Source organism: Rhinolophus sinicus, chromosome 5 (genome assembly GCF_057876585.1).
Source record: "Rhinolophus sinicus isolate RSI-liver-muscle chromosome 5, RSI-T2T, whole genome shotgun sequence".
Lineage (NCBI taxonomy): Eukaryota > Metazoa > Chordata > Mammalia > Chiroptera > Rhinolophidae > Rhinolophus > Rhinolophus sinicus.
The window spans coordinates 57,569,988-57,587,953 of record NC_142505.1 but is presented as its reverse complement, the minus strand read 5'-3'; the positions used below and the strand labels follow the sequence as shown (position 1 = coordinate 57,587,953).

Sequence of the window (17,966 nt, the reverse complement as noted above, 5' to 3'; positions counted from 1 at the left end):
TGCTGAATAGCACTATGGTCACCTTTGAAGTCCTCCCCTTGGGAAGCTATGCACTGACGCCAGTGCCTAGTCCACCCTTCACAGCAATTTTGGAACTCTTTTTCTGGACTGGCCATCACAGCTTTCGTCGTATTACCCTTGATGTCCTGAGTGTCATCAAAATGTCTTCCTTTCAATATTTCCTTTATCCTCGGATAAAGAAAGAAGTCACTGGGGAGCAGATCAGGTGAGTAGGGAGGGTGTTACAATGCAGTTGTTTGTTTACTGGCTAAAAACTCCCTCACAGACAGTGCCCTGTGAGCTGGTGCATTGTCGTGATGCAAGAACCACGAATTGGTGAAAAGTTCAGGTCGTTTTCATCTAACTTTTTCATGCAGCCTTTTCAGCACTTCCAAATAGTAAACTCGGTTAACTGTCCAGTTGGTACAAATTCATAATGAACAATCCCTCTGATATCAAAAAAGGTTAGCAACGTTGTTGCAACAAGTGCTCGAATTTAATTGTCAGACCTCATATATCATAAAACCTGAGACTGCCTTGGGGAAGTAACCACTTAGCTAAGGCTGCCAGCAGGTGGTGTCCTGACAACTTTGCCAGCCCTCTTAGAATTCTGTCACCAGCGTCTCTGTAGTAGGTGGAATATCAATGCTGGTAAAACTCTACATGTGGTTTTAGAGGACTCTGCCTCTCGTGAAACCGTCTGGGTTAGAGGCTGTTTGCTCATACAGACCTCTGCAACTTGGGGGCAAGAGTAAGTCGTTTCCCAGTCCCTTGCTCTCCTGGTCAGTGTGTTTCCACCCTCATTCAAAATGCCTTCCTTTTGAAGCTGCTCACCACACAGCAATACCACCGACTCGCTGTGCTCACTGCCTTCCGACCTTCCAGTTACTGATCCCATTCACTCCGGACCCGAGCAGCTGGCTCCATCTCCCTCTCAACCCTGACTAATTCCGACCTGGCAACCTGCACAGTAATACCCTCGCCTCGCAGTTCCTCCTTAGCCTTACCTCTGTGCTCTTTACCTTCATGCCATTTCCATCCACTGCTGTGGTCTCTCAGCCAGGACCCTGGAATCACAAGCACCAATGAATAGCTTTGCTTTTGGAGTTCCGCTCCGACCGTTACCCTATTCCATCTTCCCCTGACCTGTTCCTAAAAGTGCTACGCCACTGTCCTAACTGGTCCCCAGATTGGCCTTGTATGTAGCCCCTCTTCACTATTTCTGGCCATGTGGAACACGGACTTCGCTCTGTAACCCTGAACAGATCACCTGCCTAATCACAGACAAGTTACCTGGAAGGACCCTAAGACTTAACAGGAGGGTGATTACAAATGAAATATCCTGAGAGCGCTTGCAGATTCTCTGTGGTAGCTTCCAATGCTCTTCCTTGAATACCCCATCTAAGCGTCATCTGTTAGCTTCACCCTCACTCATTAACTCTTTGGCACTCTTCCTACACAAGTTCTTCTGGCTTTTTCACTCAACCAATACCTATTGTTCCAATTATCCCGGAGAAAGCAGGAAAAAATACCCAACACAACCCATTACCTAGGTGGGTTGATAATTACGATGGAGTCAACTGTCTAAACCATCTCAAGTTCATCCTTCTCTCTGCCTTCCCCGATCTGATTCTTCACACCTTTAGTACCAGTTCTCTTCACCCAGATACTCTGTCCTTCAGCAGTTTGTCTTGGGCTTCCCACTGGGCCGTGGAGGATGGGCTTCGAGTCAGAGAAATCCTGGAAATGGAACATAAAATGTGGCGTGCCTGTGCTGGCCCCGCCAAGTGCGTACTGCTCATTGCACAGCAGCCCGGCAGTCGAATGACAGAGTTGGGACAAAGAGACTTTATTTGGAAAGCCAACCAGCTGAGAAGATCCTAAAGAACCATCTTAAGAAAGTACAGAATTCATGCTTTTTTTATGTCAAGGGAAGGGGGAAACGGGAGGGGCAAGAGGGGATTGAGGACCTCAAATATCTGGGTGCCGGCAGGGGTCCAAGCAAGATGGTGTGACTTTGTTCTTAGTCTGTTGACTCTAGTTGATGTGAGTCCAGTCACCAGGTTTCTGCAAATCTTGGATAAACATGATTTTTGTACCTACTTCCCCTACATCTTCAGGAGAGGTACTTTCTGGTAAAGAAGGGGCTGTTTTTGTAAAATGTAAGCCACAAGCAGAATTCCTCTAAAGACTGGCCTGTCTGTAGGCAAGACAGAACAGAAGCTATCAGCCTGAGGGCCGTGGGAACAAAGCAGGCTGGGACAGGATGGAGTTAGAGGGGCCGAGCGTTTCACTGTCACGTGCCTTTGTCAGAGAGAATCCGTAACTTCTTTCATGTGAGTCTCAGAATCTGTGACAGAAAAAAAAAAAGGTTACGAACCACTCATGTGACGAACCTGGCAGAATTCACAGCCTGGCAATGCCACCTACTAGGGGTGGGACCCCAGGCAAGACACCTTCTTAGAAGACCTCTATCAGTATAATTAGGATCAAATACCTACTCTTACAGGGGAGATTATGTAAAATGTTAGGTACAGTATCGGGCATACTAGGCACTCAACTTGGAAAGCATTATTTTAACACACTGATAAAGTCAAATCTAATAACTACTTATGTGAACTAAGCCACTCCCATCTAAAAGGGAAAAACACCCTGCAACTGTGTTACAGCGCAAACCTCCCTCATAAGCTCCATCCAGACTACATACAGCCACTAAACCAATATCCCACCAGTAACTCAATTTGTTTTTTGTTGTTTTCATTGTTTCTTTTTCCTTCTCTGTCACCATATATTTCACTTAAAGCTCATCAACCAGTTTGGCCAAGGTAGAAATCTGTACGTTATTTTTGAGACTCAGTTTCCCCTTTAATGTTCAACATAATTAGACCTTAAGGCCTATTGTTTCTGCCTTTAAAAGACCTCTGCACTCGGTCCCCTCTTGATCCCCAGGGTCACCACCTTAGTTTGGAAACGTAGTAACTCTTTACCTGGATTATTACAACAGGTTTGTGACTTACTTTGTCCCAAGGTTCTCACCTGTCCATTCTGTCCTCTATAGTTATTGGAGGGCCTTATGTGATGGGGATTTAGAAAAGTATTGCATGTTTGATGCCCCCTTCCCCCTGAAATATGTTTCTTTTGCTGAGTCTCACCCTCCCCAGTAAGATACTCTGCTAGGGCCAGCCTTTGGTCCCTGGGCTTTGCTTGAAGATAGCAGATACCCAGAATCACAGCCTTACAAGGTGAAAGACTAGTTTCATTAAGTCCCATTCGCAAGGGGAGCAAAAGTTTCTTATTAGAAAGAGGCGACTGATAGAGGAGAAAGCAGGGTAAGAAGGGGGGGGACCTTAGGCTTAGTTTAGGGGGGAGCTTTTTGATTAGGACTTGAGAGAGAAGGGTAAAGACAAAGGAGAATGAAAGTGCAAGAAAAAAGGAGAGATTTCAGTGCTTTGATTCATCAACGTCTCCATTAAAGATGTGAATGGCTTTTATTTTTGATAGCTGCGCCATGCTGGGCCTGGTCCATGAAAATCTCTGAGCTGTGACAGTTACATTTGATTAAATTGTATGTTCCTGAAGATGAAAGCCCCAGGACAACTCATACTTGAGGTCCCTGACAACCTGGCACCAACTTCGCCACCCCTATCAGCCGGCTGCCTTCACCGAGAACTACCCTGTTCACATGTCTTCACACCGGTGCTGCTGCTGGCTGGGGCTGCTCCCTCCGCTCGGAAGGACGGAAGGACTTCACCTTGCCTTTCTGCTGGTGAATTCCCAATACACCAAGACCCCAAACTGCCAAACCCCTGCTTGAATTGGGATAGTCTCTTGCTATCCATAGCCAGGTCACCTGCAAGGGAATGGAAGTTAAAAACGTAACAGATTGAGTAATTTGAACCTTTCCCTGGGAAGTTTAAGGGGGACACCCAAGGTGAAAGGAGTTAGCCACAGAGCTTCTTAGGAATGGACCTGAGTAGCTGATTGGTCTAGGAGGGGATGGGACAGCCACGGGGCCGTGGGGGGAGGGGCAGCCTGACTCCGTCATGCAAGGCGTGGATATTTTCTCCAACACAGAAATCAGGTGCTTCCCTTACTACTTTAAGCAACAAAAATAATTAGTAACTTACTAGAATGATTTATTTGCCAATGATAAAGCGGGCCAGATTTCTAGAGATAAGATGATGTTCTCCTCTGAAGAATACTAAAATGCACTTGTATTGCCAATAAAAGAGGTACGTAAAAGCAAGGAAAAGATCAGAGCAGCTCTGGGTAAAAAACTTACTTCTAAACAAAACTGACCACGTGCTATCATGTTTACATACTGAGCCACTGAAGTAGAGGTGTTTCTCAATCTAGAAGCTCCTGTTTGTTGACAAACCTGCAGGGCAAGAACGCAGAGGTGTTCACTGTTTCCAGTCCTTAATCTATCAGGGCAAAGCTTTGTGCCCAAGGATGGAAACCTCCTAAGATCTCAGAAGGCTTTAGCTTGCACAGAAGGGGAACCAAAGGAAAGGGCTTCACAAGGGTGTCTGAGGCCAAAACGGAATAAAAGTCAGGCTAGATGGAAAGGGCCCTAGTGTCACAACGAGGCAGAAACATGTAAAATAGTTCATGCAGCCAACCTTATTTATTGAGAAGTCCTAATTTTATTGCCTGTTTAGTAACATGTTTGTTCAACAAACTAATTTTTCATAAAGCAAAGCACAACTTTTTCTTATAAATAGTATAAATTATTTTATTTACAGAAACTTGTTACAAAACAAATAGACTATATATTTCTTCTCTTTTAAATATCCAAAGTAATTTTCTATCCCTTGACATTTGTTCATGTTCTATACAGCAGCCAACACAAAGTCCAGCTGAGATGCTCTTGATTATGTGTACAAATTATCAAAGTATTCACACATTTTAACACAGGAGATTGCTTTTATAACCAAGCTCAAATAAAACAAACAACCCCCCCCCAAAAAAAACAGCAAAATGCTTTCAAGCCCCTACATTCACACTGACAGTATGTAGTGCTCATTTACATGATCTGAAAATGTTTACATGTTTTGCACAAAATGTAAAAATGATTATTTTCTTCTAAACAACAAAACTTTTAACCATCATTTTCCAAAGCCCAACATTCCCCCCAGGACACAATGAGAGATATTAAGAAATTCCTTGGCAACAGAACTCTTGCAGGAAGACAGCTGCCTTTATAAATTACATTTTTCAAATTATACATTGTTTTCAATGTTCTCAGAGGTACTTTCTATTATAGTTTTGGAATACAAAATATTTTAAACATTCTACTTTAAACTCTGTTATTTCATGAGTGAATAACAAAACAGACACATCACACAAGCTGCTGGCTGACAAAAAGATTTGTAACCCCTTGGTGCCACTGGGCAATCTCTCACCAGTTAATTTACTGTGAACCACAAAGCCCTAATTTTAAAATACCTTATAAAATCATCAGCATTGGTGGTTGTCAACCCCTTCCCTAAAATTTTAGAAACGGTATTTAGGTGGAAAAAGCAAACTCCAAAAATTCAACTGAACATTCAAGTCTTTTTAAAGAGAGTCTGTCTAAGCTTAAAACTAGGTTCAGGCACTTTCAGTTTTTTTCCATTAGTTTTAAACCACATCGCATACTAACACACATGTGCTCAGAGTGTACACATACAAACACACAGGCGCGCGGGCACACACACTTTCACACATAAAACAACAAAAGAAAAGCAGTGTGTCACTTAGTTCCATGTAGTCTATCGGGAAACCAGGCAACCAGGGAGAATCAATGCCCACTTCATCTGTAGGGACCCACTCCCAAGACATCAGAGGGACAAAAGGACTTTCACAGAACAGAGGCACCCTTTAACTGCAAAGGAGGCAGGTTCTAGGACTCTTGGCTTGGCAGTGAACCACTTCAAATTATAAAAAGGTATTTACTTTTATTAATTAATAAATAAATACTAGATGATCTCAATTGTACCAAAACAGGATATCAGAAAAAAAGACCTGTGCAAAAATACATATTTAAATATGTACAATTCATTTTTAACAAAATATGTCTTCTGAAATAGGGATACTTCCATATTTATAATAGAACAAGAAATTCCAAAATAAAGGTACAAAAGTAGGTTTTGTATAATTCTTTGTTCATCATTGCAGCACTTTTTTTTTTTTTTTTAGGTTAAGAAAACTGCAGGAGTTGTCATGAAATTCTACTGGAAAGAATATAAAAATTATCTTGGTTTTAAATTGATACCAAAGTGTCTAGAAACAACCCAACCACTGCAAATTTGGTTTTTGCAAGTTAATTTAATTCAAAAATACTTGTATTCCCATGTTTTAAATGGTCTTAATTGTTCATCATAATAAAAAGTAGTTGTAGGAGAAAATAAAATATTTGAACAACAGTCTAAAATTTAATAGCACTGTTTAGAATATGTCTGTTTGTGGCAGGCAGAATCCAAAATGGCTAATTTCCTAATCCCGCTGCTCTCTGTACTACCGGGAGACATAATGAAATTCAATTAAAACCTCAGTCTAAGAAATCAAATGATCAACACTCGCTAATCTAGATGTATCTACATTATTCTGAATCAACTTGCTATTGTGGGTCCTATTCACATCTTTTGGAACATGATCTGTCTATAAATCCCATTGCTAAAAGCAACTTTATTTATAACCATCAAGTCCCCTTGGCTCTGAAAATAAATTCTACCCATACCCCATTGCACTTGTCACCAAGGAATCAACTAAGTATGTTCTGATTCCCTCCCTCCACTGGGATGGAACAATCCAACTGACTTCTAACTGCACCAAACTGGCCCATCCATGCTCTGTCCTTACTAAGCTCTCCTATAGTATAATTTTAAAAACATTTACTGATTGATTGCATAATAAGTGAACAAGATACTGTTCTCCCCTTCTTTTAAAAAAAAATCAATATTTTTACATCAATTTATAGCTAAAGTATCTGCATAAAGTTTTTGTTTTCTTACATAATAATTCTGTAGCAATTCACATTATTAGGCTGGTAACCAAGTATTTATTCATTCTACCTGTTGTTGACTTGAAATTCCCTGAAACTGAACCAAGAATTGTAGGGAAGAAAGGGTGCACTGACTGGCTCTGCCCAGGCCTGCCCAGGGAAGTGATCAGAGCCCTGGGAAATTTACCCTGTGTTTTGTTCAGCAACTTTGCGAGTTCTTCTAAGCATGCGTGCCTGGTTCTTGGTTCAGGAGCTGTGATGGTGAAACCACCTGTTAAAAACCCCAACTTTCCCCCAAATTCCATGGCAGCTTCTCAAGCGGTGATGTTTTAATATATTAAGCTTTGTTTTGGGGCGGGGTACTAGAAAAAACATCCTGGAGGGTCTCCAGGACTCTCTCAGGAGGATGGCTGGCATCAATCCCAAGAAAAGGCGGTGTGTCAGGGAAACACCACCACGCGTCTCGTCACCTGCACGGGTGCACGTGCACTCACCCCATGCCCTCCCGAGTGCCTGCTCCCTGCCCCAGTGGCATCCAAATCAACGTCTGTAAGGGAAGGAGGGGGAGTGCACAACGTGGACATTTATGCTTAGTCCCAGGACAGTATCCAAAGAGGAGACTGATGGGAATGCAGAGGTGTCTTGGAAACATTTAAGTATATTAATGACTGTGCATGAGTTTCTGCTGCATCCGGATAATTTCACTTTACAAAGGCAATTCTTTGAAGAGAATGAGCAGGACCAACAACCCAACCTGCCACACTGTGTGACATGAGACTAAAAGTATAAAAACATTCCATCTCTTTGGAAATCTTGGGAAAAATTTTCCCCATATAATGATTTTATCTACCTTCCCCCACCCCACTAAAATTTGGCTTTCCATTATTAAAACTAGTTTGCGTTTTCTTTGAAAAAAAAAAAAAAAAATCACACAGAATTGCTTTTGTACCACGAAAAGGAAGCCTCTATAATGGTATATACCTGCTCTCTGGGCATCACTCTCTAAGTTAGAAACTTCTGACAACTTCTTAATCCAAATCACTTGCAAAATGCTGGGCACAATATAGGCTATTTTCTCATGACGCCTTGAGCTAACGTCCGTATTTCGTTCCTGGAACGTTGCTATAAAAAACCTAACGACAGATCCCTGTCTCTGGAGGGTTGCTCGGGATACAGCTCTGTCTCTCCTCTGGAGGGGTCTCCAGTGAAGGTGCCCTCCCTGCTGGAGAGTGACCTGCAGAAGACAGTGTAAAAAAAGGACTGGGGCGGGGAGAGGCGGGAGGGAGGAAAGTCTACAGTAACGTTCCTGTCAAACATTCTTTCACCCAGCCATTCTCCTCCAAGAGTGGCTCTGTGATATACTGCAAGTTAAAAAAAAACAAAACGAAAACTTGTCACAGATCGGTAGCAAGCAGTCCAGACCACTTTAACACTGACAGAAGCAATTCAGCGGCTGAACTTGACCCAGTGTCCTTCAAAGTACTCACTGCTACAGACGCAGCTTCAGGGAAATCCTCGTTAAAACAACAGCCCGGCTGGCAGCTTCCTACCCTTGAGACCCACAGGAGGTTGGGGAAACAGACTCAAAGGCATCTTGGAGTCCAGAGTGCTGAGTGGAGGTGTAACTTGTCGTCAAAAGTGTCCAGAGTATTCCTCCCCGTGCTATTTTCAGCTGTCAGGGACGAGCCTTTGGCTTTCAAAACAAGAGAGGGTGGGAAACAATGAAAAGGTAAGTGGCTGCACACTGCACTGACAGAGCTAAACAAGAGTATGTCCAAGGCCGCACGCCCCCCAAGGCTTCAGGGACTGGGGGCGGCCAGGAGCTGTCAGCTACAGAGAGGGGCCTTAGCTGTCAAAAGCCTTCACTGCCCCATCATGCTAAGACCGGACTTCCAGAAAACTGTCTGGAGAGATGCAGGCTGGGTTTCTGGCTTAGAGAAAAGGCTCACATGTTTGCCTTTGCTTTTATTTACTGATTTGTTTTTCCTTGAAGGTATTCCAGGTTGTCAATTGAAAACTGAACAAGGACAAATGGGCTGGCACATGCAGGTGTGAAAATTCACATCCAAAGCAGGCCCATGCTGGGGGACCGGCAACGCTGGCTATGAACAGACTGGGGCGGGAGTGGAGGAGTGACCCAGCCCCAGCTGCTGGGCTTCCCAGCATTTCCCACTGCATCCGCTCATTTAGGCAGCTTCATCCAGCTCAGTTCAACGAGGAACGGAGAGTCGAGGTCCCTACTTTTCTAAGAGCAGTAGTCTTTCTTATAGCATTCTGGAGTCATGGGCCCCTTTGAGATGCAGACGAAACCTCCAGGTTCCCTCCTGTAGTAAATGACCATCAACAGAAAAAACAGTCCTTTCTGGGGGGTTCACCGAATCTCTGAGCTCCCTGGGAGTCGTGCAGCGTGATAAAAAGTACTCCACTGCACAGCAGAAATCATTCTCAGATACACACTTAGGCTGAAACTAATTTCTAAGGAACAGAACACAAACGTAGGCAGCCTGTCCTAGCGGGACACAGTCCCTCCCTCTCCCCCACCCCACCCACAGTGGAAATCAGAGGAGGCAGACTGGTGGCTCATGAGCCAAACTTAGCCTGCGTGAGCTGCATTAGATTAAAAAACCAAAACACAACAAAAGTGACACAGCTTTAAAAGTGGCCAAGTTTCTCAGGCAAGTCCGGGTCTGCAGTTTCTGGGAGCAGCTGGCTCCGTGCAGACAGGGCTCCCCTCTCCCATTTCCCATAGGCCCGGGTACTCTCTGCTCTGCCTCCTCCCCTCCTCGCTGTTACTTGGGGCAGTGAGGTCTGCAGCCATGTCCCCTGAAGCCAGAGCGTGCTCTGAGTACACACGTGGCATCTCAACACAATGGAACACCCCCGGTGCGGGGTTCACGCAGCACCAGGAAACCATACTCAGAGGGAGTTTTAAAGAACGCGCAGACCGGGCTGTGAAGGCTGCACTGCACTTCTGTTTATCATAAACTATATATAACGAGTAACTATAAATAAGAAGTAAAAGCACATTTTCCCTTGTCCAGGAACCCCTTGCCCCAAGAGCCAAACACACCAATAGCCCATATGTATTTGAGGTTCAAACAGAATTTTAAGCAGCTGCTATTTAAATTCATGGATAATGATTTTCCCCATACCTTGGGCACGGGGAGTAATTAATTCATACAGATATTGGAAGGAAATTGTATCACAGTAAGAAACTTCCTTGTATTTTCTGAAAAAGTCCTAAGCTGGCCTTTGAGTTAGGTTCTGAAGATGAGGAAGGAAAAAACAAACAAAAACGAGCCTCACATTTTAAATCAGGGCTCTGGGGTGATGCTGCTGCAATTCCTGTTCGTAAGCAGGGTGAGGAGACATCCTGATGAATGAAATAACAAGATGAGAGATGAGCTGGAAGTTAGAGCAAAGGAAGCTGGGAGGAATGGCTACAGGAGAGATCAGGAGAGAACAGTAACTGGTGGGAGAGTGGGGAAAACAGATACAGCGTAAAAGAGAAAGCCAGGGTTAACTCGGAGTCCGACAGCCAGGGAGCCACTTCTCTACAAATGCATCCACATTCAGATTTCTTTTGCATCTACTAACTTAAGAGATTTTAGTCTTCTGCTATGCCCATACTTAATGCTGTTACCCTGCCCCCCTGGAAACGGGGAGGAGAAAACATAGGGAGAGAGTTAACCAGAAAATCTAAACTTCTTTGATGAAAAAATATTAGAGGCTCTCTCTTCTTACAAGTTACATCATGCCTCTCTAGATCAGCTTGAGTTGAGCCCAGCTTCCTTTAGAGGAACACAGGAGAGAAGTGCTCTGCAGGAAATCGCCTGCTTCCTTCCTGAACTGCACCACAGGACGCACACGGTCCCCCACGACCACACTCGTTGGCTAGGGAGAGGGGTTTCGTGGTCACACAGGACGGTTCCCACAGCCCTATCTGCTAAAGCACTTCCGTGGTTTCGTTACCCAGGACCGTCTTCCAAGTCCTCAGAAACTCTCGCAGAAAGGAGCCTGTTTTACCTTCGTATCGCCATGAACTCTTTCTTTTCTTAGAAGATACAGGAAAGCTGGACATCTGTTTATGCGCAAACCAACCAACCCAACTACACAATGTCCATGCCGGTGAAAGGTCTCAAGGGAGAGGAAGTGGGCCCCCCGCGGGGCTCAGAGCCCACGTCCTACCTGATGCAGAAGGGAACTGTTCGTCAGTCCTTGTGCCCCTGGGCTCGTGCCTGTGTATTTCACGTGGACGTTGTTCATGGCTGGCAATTTGGCAACCTTTGTGGGTTTGCTGCTGCTGTTGACGACGCTGCTTGAGCCGGGTGAGCACTTTCTCTTCTTTCCTATGAGTTTGTCCAGAGGAGTGTGTGAGTGTGAGTAACCGCCATGGGAGTTGACAGGCAGCTCGCTGGCCTGGTGAATGAAGGGGCCCAGAGAAAGCGTGGAGTCGCCGCTGTTGACCATCACACTCATCCTCTTGATGGATTCGGCAGGGCTCCCCCCGGGGGGGCCCCTCCCTGACTGCTCGTGCCGGACACTCACCGAGTTCGCTTTAGTCAGCACACAGTTGAGGCCGAGGCCATGGGAAGATGTCACCGCTGAGGGGTAGGGAGGCCCAGAGGGAGCCACACAGTTTTTCCTAAAAGACTCCATGGAATGAGAAGAAGAGGAGGAAGAGCAGGACGAGGAGGAGGAGGGAGCTACCAGAGGAGAACTGGTTTTGCGCTTCTTTCCTGAGGCACTGCTGGCACTGCTACTGGTGCTGTGACAGTTAGTGCCGTTGCCAGAAGACTCCTTGGGTCGTAAAGACTTGCTAGATTTCAACTTCTGAGGTTTCCTGGACATGGGGGAGGAGGGCACTGAGGAAAGGCCAGAGGGCGTGGAGGGGGACGAGGACGAAGAGGACACTTGTCTGGACTGCATACTGCACACAGGATCCATTGCCCCGGACGCAGCCGGCTGTGCATTTAGCGTGGTGCCGTGAGCTGGCACCGACTTGCCGTTTGGGGAGATGCAGGTGGACGAGAGCAGGACTGGGGGTGTAGACACGGAGGCTGCCGCCAGATAGCTGACCCCACACTGCGATGTCGGCACAGAGTTCGTCCGGTGAGGAACACGTGTGGAGGCGGGGGGCGTGGTACTGGGCACGGGTGGGATTTTCCTGCAGAAAAGGAGAGGGCAGTGAGCGATACTCACCACAGCCATCATGGATGATGCTCTGTGGATACCCCTCCACCTCCGCCGGTCAGAGGGATCACTCTGAAATGCAGAGGCAGTTCTGTCACTTATCCCTCAAACTCCTTCCTGCCTCCCAGGGGCTCTCAGGTAACGGTCAGGGAGGTCCACGGGCCTTGTCGGCTGCTAGCGCTGCAGCTCCACTGCTGCCTCCCAGTGGTTCCAGGTGCTGAGCTCCCTCAAGGTCGGAGACCAGCCGATGACGTGCCACCCCGGGTATCTTCTGCCTACAACACTCTTACCCCAACTTCTGCTTATCCTTTAGTTGCAGTCCATCATCGCTTTCTCAGGAAACGTCCTGGCCTTTCTGACTTGCTTCATTCCCACGGACTCACACTGCCCTGTCCCTGGACTCTGGGGACTCGGGGTGGTTTCAACGTGTGAGTGCTGCTCACTGTCTAACTTCTTTGCAGACGGAGCAATCCGCAGCTCATTAACCACAGTGGCACCCTGCCCAGCACGGTGGCTGGGGTACAGACAGCACTCAAATATGAGCGACTTCAAGGGCATGGCTAATGAATAGCTGCTACGTCGTAACTATTGGCCTGAATGATGAAGCCCCCAAATCTCAGGGGATTCCCAGTTACAGTGCAGAGACAATGCGTTCTGATAAAAATGTCTGGGCGAGGTGTTTATTTGGGGGGGGGGGGGGGGGGAGCCATTCAGAAAGTCAAACCAGGGAGGCATCTTTTAGTTTAGCTCTGAGTTTAAAATGTGACAGCACCAAAATTTGAAAAACGCCTATGGCAGAAATAACAGTGAGGTGGCAAAACAGAAGCTGGCCTGACTGGAAGGCAAGCACCAAGACCGCTCTGCCCGACTTCAGGGGCAGCTCTGGCTGATCCAGTCGCCACGCCAGCTGGGGCTCCAGCGCCTCAGCTTTCAAGTGACAGAGTTGGCCAACGCTGCTGCCAAAGTGCTTTCCAGATACTTTTTAAGAAGAACTATAGTTATTCTTATAGTTATAAAAGGAGTTAATTACAAGTGCTTGCAGCAGCTTAAAACTCCCATTCAAGAGTGTGGCTCTGGCCCCGAGTCGGTGCTTCTCAACTCTGGCTGCACATCACGGTCACCTCTGGAGCTTAGGCTGCACCCAGACTGACTGCACCAGAATCCGGAGAGGGGGGGTCTTAATAATTTCTGAATCTCTCCAGGAGATTCCAACGTGAACCCAAGATTGAGACGCTGGCTCCCGCCTGCCCCTGGGCTCCTGGAGGACAACCACAGACATCACCTGAGAGCCTTATGAGAAGTGCAGAGTCCCCAGGTCCCACTCCAGACCTGCTTCATCAGATTCAAATCTCAACAAGACCTCCAGGCGAGTCCTGGGCACTGGCCCCTTGGAGAAGCCTTCTGCTCACCGGGTGCAGTGGCTTCTCATGGCCACCAGGTGGCTTAGGAAGACAGAACCTAAAGAACCAAGTCCCAGGAATAGAAAAAAGCATCCATGCGGGGCGGGGTGTGGCTCTCTCCAGACCATATTACTGGTTTCTCTTTAGAAAGTTCTTTTAAGTCATTCATTACATTTTGTATAGAGAAGAGACAAAGCAAGAATATGTTGTCATACTGACCTGTGTTTGCATAAATGAACTCTGTAAAGATAACACAAGCAACTAATAAAAATGCTTCTTTCTGGTTAGTGGGGGACTGGCGACTAAAACTTTCCCTGTATACCTCTTCATATTCATTTTTCTTTTTTCTTACCCAAGTGAACTTATTACCAATCTAAAAAATTAAATTAAAAAAAAAAAAAACCTCAAAAATTCCTTGATAACCATCCCAGCCCCTCCTTGGGGGATATGGAATAGTCGTCCCGAATCCATGCCAGGTGATCAGTTTACATGTCACAGGAACTTGGAAATGACCTTTTGGGTCATGGTCACATTCCAGAGGAAGTGCTGGTCTAATTTCACTGTCCAGAGACTCCATACACTGAAGGGACTTACTTCATTGTCACACTCAAATCCCACCTCCTCTTACTCCCCAATTAACCACATAAGCAACTAAAGGGTGAGGGGCTGAGAAGAGGACTCTTCCTGGAAGGCAGAACTTTGGGCTGAGCCAACAGGACGGGACCTGGACCGCTCTGAGAGTTTCCTTGAGTGCCTCAGAGACGCCACCTGAGAACAGTTCTCTGGCTGAGAAGTGCTGACAGACTCCCTGAAAGTCTTGGCGGCTGCCTGAGTCAGGGGGCACCTCTTCAAGCACCTGGCCTGGCTCCTCTTGCCAACCTACTGTCGGCCTGAGGCCTGTGTGCTGGCTCATCACTGAGCAACAGGTCTGAATCTGCTTTGACTTTTAAAATGGAAGGTCCTGTTAAGGAAAAGGAAAGGATTCCTTCTCACCGGGAATGAGTGACTGATAAGGCAGTCAGCCTGACAGGACAGACAAGGCAGGCAGCGAGACGGCACAGTGGACTCGCCATCCTGATCCTGCTTCTGCAAAAGTTCTCCAAGAGGAAAACCTCTTCAGACAAGCCACTCGGAACTGAAACCACCTTCACCCAAAGTGCTGGCCACAAACCACTTATCAGTATAGAGCGGGCAACACATTCTGAGGACCCTTCTGCACTCTTAGGAGTACTGATCCCACAGTTCAGTAAGCTCAACAAGCACTCCATGTCCCAGTAGCTAGTATGAAGCTGAGATTCACGTAACTTGGGGTTCTCTAATATGGAGAGGCCACCCCCCACCCCCCCAATCCCTACAAAGCAATGCCCTGAGTCTGTCTCTGGGCAGGGACGATGTTCCTTCATGAAGAAAGAAGAGGAACCTCTTACCGAGTAAGAACCAGGAAGAAATGTAGACTAGAAAAGCAGAGTAACACTGCTCTAGCTCTGGGTTTCTAAGTGAACAAAGACAAGTCCGACTGATGATCATGGATTATGGGCTCTCTGAGGCATCTCAGCAACTACCTCTGACTTTATTAGGAAACCACGGTAGGGAGACAAATGGATATCCTGGCAGAATCCCTTCAGGGAGGCACTAGTACATGATGCCCAAATGGAGGACTTGGGATGGCCTGCGGACCACTGGACAGCCCCCTTTAGCAAAGCACAAGGTTTCCTAAAGTAGGTACCACCAAATGCTGGCTCCCCTAAAAGAGGCTCCCAGGTTTGGACCTGGGAGCTTGGGAGACGTTCCACATTATACATGATATCCTTTGCTTTGAGAGTTATAATGGATAGTTCCCATTAAAGGATCTGAGAAGTCCTGCAGCAAGAAAATATACAGACTTCGGGAATGACTGAGCTAAACCTTTCTGACCAAGGAATGAACTCTTCTTCCACTTAAAATCCCATTTGGGAAGCACCAGCAAAACATTACCCAAGACGATCATCTTACCCTAAAACGTCTGTCAGAGCACATGGCTCCTCTACCTAAAACTGTCCACAGCCCCTCACTGCATTCAGAATCAATTTCAGTCATGTGGCCTCTGCTGGCCTCTAGGATCTCATCCTGTACCATGTTTGCTTTCTCGCTCTGCCTCAAACCACATTCCTTTCTGACTCAGAGTTTCACACACATGGTTCTTTCTGCCTGGAACTCACTGCTCCCCACCATCCCCACGGCTGCTCTCTCTCAGCATCCATCTCAGTTCAAGGGGCTCCTCGTCAGAGACGCTTGCCCTAATTCCTCTGATCTGTGCTTTTGTCCATCTCACCTCTCTGTTCGGAACCAAACCTCCTCTGGGTCCAAATCTTGGCCCTACCACTATCTTGCTATGTGGCCGTGTTTCTCAGTTTCACTATCTGCAAAATAGGGATAATCAAGGTCACCTGACAAGGTGAATTATGCAAATTAAATATACTTAATATGCTGCCCGGCATACAGCAAGCTCTCACTGTTAGTGATTATCTCTTATGACATACTATAATCTCTATTTTCTGTTTATTGGTTTTCATGGTTTTCCAGCAACTAGAATGTGAGCTCCATACTTGTGGGGAACCCTGTGCCTGGAACCCCAACACCCAGAACAAGACATATTTGCTGAAAGAGTGACTCAATGAATGAATGATGGTGGCCTTCTTGTCAGGGCCAAAGGGTATGTTTTCATTTTAGATAAGCGCGTCTTCATTACATTACTCCCGTAAGAAACAAGGAGGACGCAGCACTGAGGGCAGTCGCCCCTCCCGTCCCGGAGGTGTGAGGAGAAGCACTCACTTCCACAGCTGAGAGTTCAGATGCTTCTCCACCATGAGGCTGAGGGCGCAGCGAAGCCGGTTCCACCTGGAGTCAAACACGTAATAGCCTCTTCCAATCTGCCGGCTCCCGAATGTGCAAAACTGCAAGAGAAAGCACAAGCACACAGCCTTGCTAACTCTGCCGGCGGCACACCCGGCAAGGGTCTCTCTCCTTCAGGAGTGAAGCTAACCATGGAAGACAGAGCGTACTCTGAGCACCACAGGCTGTGAAGCATGACAGTGACAATGACTGGCCCTGAGGTTCACAGAAGAGAAAGGAACAGCATGAGAAGCCCCGGACACACTGCATGCCGCCACTGGGGTAACCTGCTCTGAGCTGCGCTGCTCTCACACCTCGCCCGCGTCCCTCGAGGAGGGCATGCCAAGGTTCCTGGCGCGCCCCACTAGCGTCTGGTCCCTGCTGCACGGGAAGGTGAGCGGGGTGGGTGGGCACTTACAGATGCCGGCTGAGGATGACGACCTGAATAATGACAGTCCAGTTTTTCAACAGACTCTTCTTTGTCATCGCCTTCTCCCTCCTCACTGGATAACCGAGAAGCTGGCTCAGTGGCAGGCAGGGGAGGGTGTGGAGGTTCATGGACTGGAGGAGGGTCAATGGGGGCACTCCCCACTTGCTGAGCAGGGCAGCCTGGAGGCCTTGGTGAGTAGAAAATGCAGCACTAATCAGGTCACACGTCTGGGAATCAGCCGCCTTAACTCAGATACAACCACGGATCCCAAACCACCTGGGGTGCACCGCTAGCACTGGGGAAACCCGATGCAGTGGCCTGGGAGTGAAGGCTCCTCTCTCCTGACCTCCACGATGCCAAATGGAGCTGTGTGCCACATCCGGCCCGAGGTTACTTACATCTAGTTCTCCTTTCTACAGCCACTGGGGGGGCTCAACTCCTCCTCGTCTCCCCAAAGAGGGGAAAACATGCATGGAATTTAAGAGACTACTTTCTTTGATTCCCCTTCAAATTTCACCTGGATTCGGGTTACTAAGGCAATAAATGAGATAAGTGTCAAGTGCTCTAAAGCAACCTCGGAGGGCAGGGGGTGACAAAATAATTGGCACATTATTACTTTATGTGGACAAGTGAGCCTACAGCCTCGTACTCAAGAACACAAATGTATTTTTCCTACATGTAGTACAAAGTCCTGGGGATTCTAGAATTAAGCTTCGTTTTTTATAGATGGGAGAATTTCAGTGAGAAGATGGCCAAAGAAAGGACCTGCTGAGGAATCATGGCCAGGCCCAGCCACTCTCTGGGGAGCCTCCTCTGATGGCTCTTCCGCCGTGATGCTCAGGAAGCAGAGGGGCTCGTTTTGGGATGAGCTCAAGCAAACACCTGGGTTTCCACGAGGGCGGCACTTCCACCCTTCACGTGGTACTTTCAAGGCTCAGACATGTGAGTGTGAGTGTGACAGGTCAGGCAATGGCAGCGAGGGCTGGATGCTCCTAAACAGAAGCCATGGTCGCCGATGACCAACACTGGCAGCCCTCGTCAACATGCCTTTCTCTTTTCCTTCCCTCTGGGAACTGGGTACAAAATC

The 17,966-nt window shown here is 47.0% G+C and overlaps 1 protein-coding gene across 10 annotated transcripts in view; it reads right to left on the bottom strand.

The window, feature by feature from the left end:
* Positions 1 to 1,825: 1,825 nt before the first annotated feature.
* The window catches only part of ATXN7 (ataxin 7), a 128,527-nt gene continuing 112,386 nt past the window's right edge, over positions 1,826 to 17,966 (bottom strand). For 7 of the 10 annotated variants that reach the window (XM_074313230.2, XM_074313232.2, XM_088798528.1 and 4 more), the window contains 5 exons: positions 16,868 to 17,066; positions 16,390 to 16,511; positions 11,174 to 12,152; positions 10,292 to 10,358; positions 4,609 to 8,678 (listed from right to left, as the gene is read on the bottom strand). In XM_074313230.2, coding sequence (XP_074169331.1) covers positions 8,569 to 8,678; positions 10,292 to 10,358; positions 11,174 to 12,152; positions 16,390 to 16,511; positions 16,868 to 17,066 — 1,477 coding nt within the window. In that variant the 3' untranslated portion in view covers positions 4,609 to 8,568. Of the gene's footprint in view, positions 2,351 to 4,608; positions 8,679 to 10,291; positions 10,359 to 11,173; positions 12,153 to 16,389; positions 16,512 to 16,867; positions 17,067 to 17,966 lie in introns of those variants that run through there. The other 3 variants (XM_074313233.2, XM_019728358.3, XM_074313234.2) reach the window with 2 other exon arrangements.